Raw genomic sequence first — 7,317 nt, 5'->3', positions numbered from 1 at the left:
TGTGAAGTCAAATAAAGTTTTGGGGTTTTTTTAGATGGGAGACATTACAGCATATTTGTAGGCTGATAGGTATGATCCAGTAGAGAGGTAAACTGATGACACAGGAAAGGAAGAGAAGACAACTGATAGAGTGATGATTTGATCTAAATAAATTTGGGCCAGGTCCTACAAAATTTGACCAGACCTCGAGCCCTCCCACTCTTCCCCACTATCCCTGGTGGGTAGAATAGTGGAACAAAGGATATGGAATCCTTTTTTCCTCCCTTCCCACTTGTGCTTGTCACCAGTGGCCACAGACAGGACTGCCCTGTCTTCAAGCCCAGCTCCCTCCTCCATGGGGTTTTATCAACCCACTAAACCAAAAGATGTGACCCAGGCCCCAGTGGGAAGAAACTCCTCAGGGACAAAGGGCAAGCTGCCCAAGGTACACTGTCTACTTACTTGAGCCATCTATGCTGGGTGGCCTCCGCAGGGACTGCTGGCTTTTAGATCTGTGGAAGATGCTAAGCCAGTACACCTTGTCCTCAGCGTCAAATCCTTGGAGGGGCAAAGGGCCTGGGAAAGATATTCCCCTAAAAAATAACCTCCATCAGGTTTCATTTGGGCTAATATGCATCCTTTTAAAATGCAAGAGCCCCAGGAAGATTCATTAAACTTATCAGGCATTCATTCTTTAGTGATTTGCCTGCACTGGAGGGGAGGCCTGATCATTTCTGAGACTTGGAACTCTTTTGGACCAGGCCTGGTACATTACTCAGTCAAAAAAACATCCTAAAGTGAGAGACGATGAAAAAAAAGATCAAAATGGAGGCAGGAAGATCCTAAAGACCATTTTTATTTATCTCCCAGTTTGGGGAAGGGCCCCCAGCCTGCACAATCATAAGCAGCCATTAAGGTGGTAAAAGCATGGGGTTTGAGTCTGAACAGTCTGGGTTTTAACCTGCCTCTACCGTTCATCCCTTTATTAGCTGTGGGGCCCGTGGAAAACTGCCTAATCGAGTTTTTCCTCTGTAAAATGGAGAGAGAGAGGAGAGATGTAAAGGAGGAGATCCTTCTCTTCCAGGGGCAACCTGCATGTGTTGGCGGGGCCTGATAACCAGGCTGGCAGTGCCCTCTATATCCCACATGGGGAACAGCAGCCACTCATTCCCTAGGAGGCAAGGGGCCCTGAAGCTGAGAGGATGTAGGGAGGCGCGCGTTAGGGTCAGGGTTAGGTATCCCAGCGTGGTGAGAGTGAAGAGAGCCAGAGTTCTAGGTGGAGAAGACAGAAACTTGGTAGAAAATTCCAGAAAGGAGCAGAAACGTGGACGCACAGGTTCTCTGCTCTGGGGTCAGTTTAGTCAGCAGCCCTTCTGCTCCCAGTCCCTCCACACACACACACCCCTGACATCGAGTCTACTGCCTTTCTTTTCTGAGCCTAGTCTCAGAGTCACCGCTGCTCCAGGCCTCATCCGTTATGATACCACCTTGGTTACAGGTTTTGTCCGCCTCCCCCAGCGACAGACACAGGTTGACACATGCCAGGGGGTGACACACTATAGGATGACCCAAGGAACACAGGGTCAGAGTGACACACAGATGCATATTTCATCTCCTACTCATCCACCCACCTCCACACACAGTTCCAGACACTGCTCCTCGGTCAACCTTCTGGGTCTCTCCTGGCCACCCCCTTCCCGACACATAGGAGATGATGCACTGTCCCAGGTGGTGGCTGTGACAAGATGACTCGATGATGCCTTCTGACCTCAGCTAAATTCCAAGATTCTTGAGAAAGGCTCCTAAAATCCCTCCTCAGAACATGGGAGTTTCTGTCCGTGAGGACACACACTCATGTGTGTATGCACATTCTCACACGCAGTCTCATTTACAACTCTCCCACTTCATGCACACACTGGCAGGCACTTGTGCACTTCTTTCCTCCCACAAGTACAAACCTCTGCTGCCTCAGGTTTCTCTCCATGGTCGGGCCTGTGTGCTCAGCTCATCCCCGCACCCACCCCCCACCGCCTGGGATTTCCCTGACCTCAGCCCCAACCCCACCCGTCTCCCCCTTCTCCTTCCCTGTTCAGCCGTCGGGGGCTCATGGGCGGGGAGGCGTCTCCCCAGAGTCGCTGCCCAGAACCACAGCTTTCCTTCTTCCACTCAGGATGGGGGACCGGGGTGACGTCGAAGAGACAGCCCCACAGCGGGCCGCGAAGTGGCTGAGTTCCTAGCAGTTTGTCCCCGCAGCACACTGGTCGCTGCGCCCCCTGGCGGCCGCTGGTCCCCGACGGGCTCCGGACGCGGAGAGGACTGAGGCGGGCGCGCGTGGGAGGGCGTCCCAAGGGGAGGGGTCGGCGGCCAGTGCAGGTCCGGAGGCGGGAGCCACCGGGCAGGGGGCGGGGGTGAGCCCCGACGGCCAGCCCGTCAGCTCTCGCCTCAGACGGGCGGGAGCCACGGCCCCGCTCGCTGCCCATTGTCTGCGCCCCTGACCGGTGCGCCCTGGTGCCACAGTGCGGCCCGGCGGGGCAGCCTCCTATCGTCACTTCAGCCAGCGCCGCAACTATAAGAGGCGGTGCCGCCCGCCGTGGCTGCCTCAGCCCACCAGCTGGGACCGCGAGCCATGCAGCCCGTCGCCCGCCCCCAGGGCTGTTAGAGCCAGACTGCGAACTCTCGCCACTTGCCGCCACCGCCGCGTCCCGTCCCACCGCCGCGGGCAGCAGCCAAAGCCGCCCCAACTGCAGCATAGAGCGGGCAAGGCCGGGCAGGCCATGGGGCACTGGGCGCTGCTGCCTGGCTGGGTTTCTGCTGCGTTGTTGCTGGCGCTGGCCGCTCTGCCTGCAGCCCTGGCCGCCAACAGCAGTGGCCGATGGTGGTAAGTGAGCTGGTGCGGGGTCGCCACTTGTCTCGGGGCACAGAGCCAGGGGCCAGCCCCATCCAGCTCCCACGCTCTGGGATCCGTCCGCAGACAGACTTCCTCCAGCGTTCTGACTTCCCTTTGAGACACCGAGGGGCGCTCTGGAGCGGAACTGGTCCAGAAATTCCAGCTCTGCTGAAGTGGGGTGAATGGTCCGCCCGGCGGCCCACGATACTCCAGGCGGGGAGCCCTCTTCCATCTAGCACTGCCCTCTTCCAAGAACCCCCAAACGAGCTTCACGGTGGTAGTCACACTACAGGGCTTCCCAGCCTCTGGAGAGAAAGGGCAGGCGTGCACTCCGAAAGAAGCCAAGAAACGGGTGGAACTCCCAAGCATTTCACGCCTTGGGTGGGCATGGACGGCAGGCCAGGATTTGCGAGCCAGACTGTCCGGAAACAGGCTCTGAGAGCCAAGGTGAATATCTAGTCCCTGGGCTCTCCATGACTCCGCTGTCCAGCTCCGGGCGGGCGCAGGGCCCCCTAGCAGCCCTGATTACTGGGAACACAAAAGTCTGAAAGCCAAGTCCTTTCAAACTAGTGAGTGCCGAAGCGCGGAATCGTTACCTTGTTATTGATCTCTGCCCGCTCTAGTGGGCAAATAGCTCCAGGAAGAGGACAGGGCAAGCATGACCTTTCTGGGTAGGGTCAGGGTGCAGGTCCCCTTCCAGAGCTTGAGCTCCTCTCATGCATCTCACCAGGGGCATCGTGAACGTAGCCTCCTCTACGAACCTGCTGACCGACTCCAAGAGTCTGCAGCTGGTACTCGAGCCCAGTCTGCAGCTGCTGAGCCGCAAACAGCGGCGGCTGATCCGCCAGAACCCGGGGATCCTGCACAGTGTGAGCGGGGGGCTGCAGAGCGCTGTGCGAGAGTGCAAGTGGCAGTTCCGGAACCGCCGCTGGAACTGTCCCACGGCTTCGGGGCCCCACCTCTTCGGCAAGATCGTCAACCGAGGTGGGTACCCCTGAAGGTGACGTTTCCGGGGAGCAGGGGCGCACGGGGTCACTTCAGGGCACGGGCGGGCAAGTGCAGGGAAGATGTCCGGGGCATCTGCAGGGTCACAGAATCAGCCTGCCAAGAGCTTCATGCCAGCACTAGCTCTGGGCCAGACTCGTTCCACCAGGAGGTTTCAACCCGTGCGCCTCGGGCAGGAAGCTTAGCTTTTCTGAGCCACTGCCCCAGCGAAAGGGAGTGCTGAGTGGTGGACGCTCGCTGGCCACCGCTTTCCCGCAGTCCCTCTCAAAGAAGCCTGAGAAGCTGCTCTCTTGCCTCTAGCCCAGCAAGGCTTGCATCGCTGATGTGAGCTGGAGAGTTCTTGGCGGTGCAGAGTTCTTCCGCTCCCCTCTATTCTCTTTTTCCTCCGGGGCTGCCCCACTTGCACCGAGAAGTCAAAATGCGCCCGGAGTCTCAGTAAAGCGAGATTACAGGTGTGGACGAGGTAGCGTGCCCACACACGTGCTTTCGCGGGGAGACCAACTTCCCAACACAGCCGGTCGCCGGGCTTCCAGGACTCTAAGGGCGTGGGACTCAAAGGTCCCAAGGCCTCCCCTGAAGGTGCAGGCTGCACCCCGCGTGCCCCCTCGCTGATCCCCTTTCCCATCCCCAATAGGCTGTCGGGAAACAGCATTTATCTTCGCCATCACCTCGGCCGGGGTCACCCACTCGGTAGCGCGCTCCTGCTCAGAGGGCTCCATCGAATCCTGCACGTGCGACTATCGGCGGCGCGGTCCTGGGGGCCCCGATTGGCACTGGGGGGGCTGCAGCGACAACATCGACTTCGGCCGTCTCTTCGGCCGGGAGTTTGTGGACTCCGGAGAGAAGGGGCGGGACCTTCGCTTCCTCATGAACCTTCACAACAATGAGGCGGGGCGCACGGTAAGCCTGTTTGAGGGTGTCCGCACCCGAAACGGAATGGCAGGGATCTCGGAGTCCCTGCCTTAGGCTAAGCTCGAACTTGGGAAGTAACGGTCGGTGTTAAGGCCAGAGGTTAGGGTAAGGAACCAGGCGAGGGCGTCCGGAGGGCGCGGGGGCTTGGAGGGATTCACAGAATGGAAGGGATAGTCTGACAACAGAGAGGTTAGAAGTCATGTAACCCATGGACTGTGTTGCCTTACGCCCGCCACTGTTCAGGTTCAAAAAATAAGGCTGCGAGGCAAAGACAGATTCTCCGGGTGGAGCAGAGATGGGTTTGGCATCCAAATCTCTGCGTGACATTTCGTGGCTCCCTTCCTCTGGGCTCAGCTAGGCCTGGGCCTTTGCTGAGATCCCGGCGGCGACCAGGAGGGGGCGGTATCCGGGAAGGTGGCTCTGGCTCTGACGGCGTCCCGGGCCGTCCTTTCTTCTCCTTGGCCCCCCCCCCCCCCCCCCCCCCCCAGACCGTGTTCTCCGAGATGCGCCAGGAGTGCAAGTGCCACGGGATGTCGGGCTCATGCACGGTGCGCACGTGCTGGATGCGGCTGCCCACGCTGCGCGCAGTGGGCGACGTGCTGCGGGACCGCTTCGACGGCGCCTCGCGCGTCCTCTACGGCAACCGCGGCAACAACCGTGCATCGCGGGCGGAACTGCTGCGCCTGGAGCCGGAGGACCCGGCTCACAAGCCTCCCTCGCCCCACGACCTCGTCTACTTCGAGAAATCGCCCAACTTCTGCACGTACAGCGGACGCCTGGGTACCGCGGGCACGGCGGGGCGCGCCTGCAATAGCTCGTCGCCCGCGCTGGATGGCTGCGAGCTGCTCTGCTGTGGCCGGGGCCACCGCACGCGCACGCAGCGCGTCACCGAGCGCTGCAACTGCACCTTCCACTGGTGCTGCCACGTCAGCTGCCGCAACTGCACGCACACGCGCGTACTGCACGAGTGCCTGTGAGGCGCTGCGCGGACTCGGCCCCTGGGAGCACGCTCCTCAAGCCCACCCCCAAACAGATTCGCTGGCACCTCAGACCCGGATCTGCGACCACCCCGTCCCTCCAGCCACACTCCGGGATTCCTACCTACCTATCCCATCGTTTCTCCCACCTCCTCAGACCTGGGGACTCCTGAAACCACTTGCCTGGGGCGGCATGAACCCTCTAGCCATCCTGATTGACCCGCCCCCGGACCTACCTCCCTCCCTCTCCGCGGGAGACCCCCTTGTTGCACTGCCCCCAGCTTGGCCGGGAGGTGAGAGGAGGATTGGTCCCCTCCCCCATCAGGTGCAGCGAAGCTCTGCCTCCTCCACCGCGCGCAGCGACCTGCCTGCCTTTCCTCCTTCTCCTTTCACCTCCGTTTTCTCCAGGTCCCCACATGCCCTTCCCCTTCTCCTGTCAAGGGTGCACACCCTGAACACACACCTGGGCATCAGGGCCTTTCTCCTCCCCACCTACAGCTGAAGTGGGAGGTTCCAGGGTGAGAGGGCAGCTGTGGTGATGTGGAAAATGAGGCTGGGGGACCCGGGAGAAATATCTCCATTCTCCCAGCCTCTGTCATGGAGCCATTGAACAGCTGCGAACCATGCCTCCCTCAGCCACCTCCTACCCCCTTCCTGTCCTGCCTCCTCATCAGTGTGTAAATAATTTGCACTGAAACGTGGGTACAAAGCCACGAGTTTGGTTGTTGTAAATAAAAACTATTTATTGTGCTGGGTTCCAGCCTGGTTTGCAGAGACCACTTCCCACCCCAACCTAATCCTTCTCCATTCTTCTCTCCTTTTGCTCTCCAGCCTTTTCTGACCCCTCTTTCCCTCTCCCTAGTTTCTCCAAGATGCCTTTGCATTCCGGAATCAGTATTTCCTTCCACTGTAGCTATTAGTGGCTCCTCGCCCCCACCAATGTAGTATCTTCCTCTGCAGAATAAAATCTCTATTTTTATCAATGACTTGGTGGCTTTTCCTTGAATCCAGAACACACTATTGCTTACCTCCTTTAAACAAATAGGATACATTGTTGAGGGACTGGTTTCCTGACCCTGGAAGAGGACTCTGACATTCTGTCCCTTGGATGACCCTGATGAGGCCACTGGGGATCCAGGTCTCCAGATGAACCCAGTCAGGAGCCAAAAGACGCTACAGGGTCCTTCTTACTTGAACACCAACTGGCTGTATGATACTGCGAAAATCCATAACTTCCTCAGTTTCTTGCCTTGCTGAGTGGGGATTAAAAAACAAACTTGGAGAACCTGCCTTTCCTATGTAGAAGAGCTGTTGTGAAAATCGCTACAACTGAGTGATAGCTATGATGGTGTTCTGAAAAGAAACCAAAGAAGAAAGAGAAACCCAAACAGAAAGGGTGCTGTGGCTCATGGGTGTAGAGGTTTTGGTCCCCAAAGCCTCTCTGGGCCAGCTGTGGTCAGGGTGTTGGGCAACGGGGAAGCCACTCTCCTTCCCTGGACAGGGAAATGCCATATTAGGACATCAACTTCCAAACTATGGGCTACAAAGAACAGGTGA

At 58.3% G+C, this 7,317-nt stretch overlaps 1 protein-coding gene across 1 annotated transcript; it reads left to right on the top strand.

Annotated features, from left to right (window-relative positions):
* The first annotated feature begins 2,559 nt into the window (after positions 1-2,559).
* Positions 2,560-6,746, top strand: WNT1 (Wnt family member 1). Its single transcript, XM_020886966.2, has 4 exons — positions 2,560-2,857; positions 3,597-3,850; positions 4,506-4,771; positions 5,272-6,746. The coding sequence occupies exons 1-4, from the start codon at positions 2,754-2,756 to the stop codon at positions 5,758-5,760; spliced, it is 1,113 nt and encodes a 370-aa protein (XP_020742625.1). The 5' UTR covers positions 2,560-2,753; the 3' UTR covers positions 5,761-6,746.
* Positions 6,747-7,317: the final 571 nt, after the last annotated feature.

This window comes from Odocoileus virginianus, chromosome 24 (genome assembly GCF_023699985.2).
Source record: "Odocoileus virginianus isolate 20LAN1187 ecotype Illinois chromosome 24, Ovbor_1.2, whole genome shotgun sequence".
Classification (NCBI taxonomy): Eukaryota; Metazoa; Chordata; class Mammalia; order Artiodactyla; family Cervidae; genus Odocoileus; species Odocoileus virginianus.
Note: the sequence above shows the minus strand (reverse complement) of the source record. Positions and strands in the feature narration are given on the sequence as shown.

Coding starts and splice junctions, on each gene's coding strand:
- WNT1 (XM_020886966.2), top strand. CDS start 2,754: ATGGGGCACTGGGCGCTGCTGCCTGGCTGGGTTTCTGCTGCGTTGTTG. Junction 2,858..3,596: donor AACAGCAGTGGCCGATGGTG/GTAAGTGAGCTG, acceptor GCATCTCACCAG/GGGCATCGTGAACGTAGCCT. Junction 3,851..4,505: donor CGGCAAGATCGTCAACCGAG/GTGGGTACCCCT, acceptor CATCCCCAATAG/GCTGTCGGGAAACAGCATTT.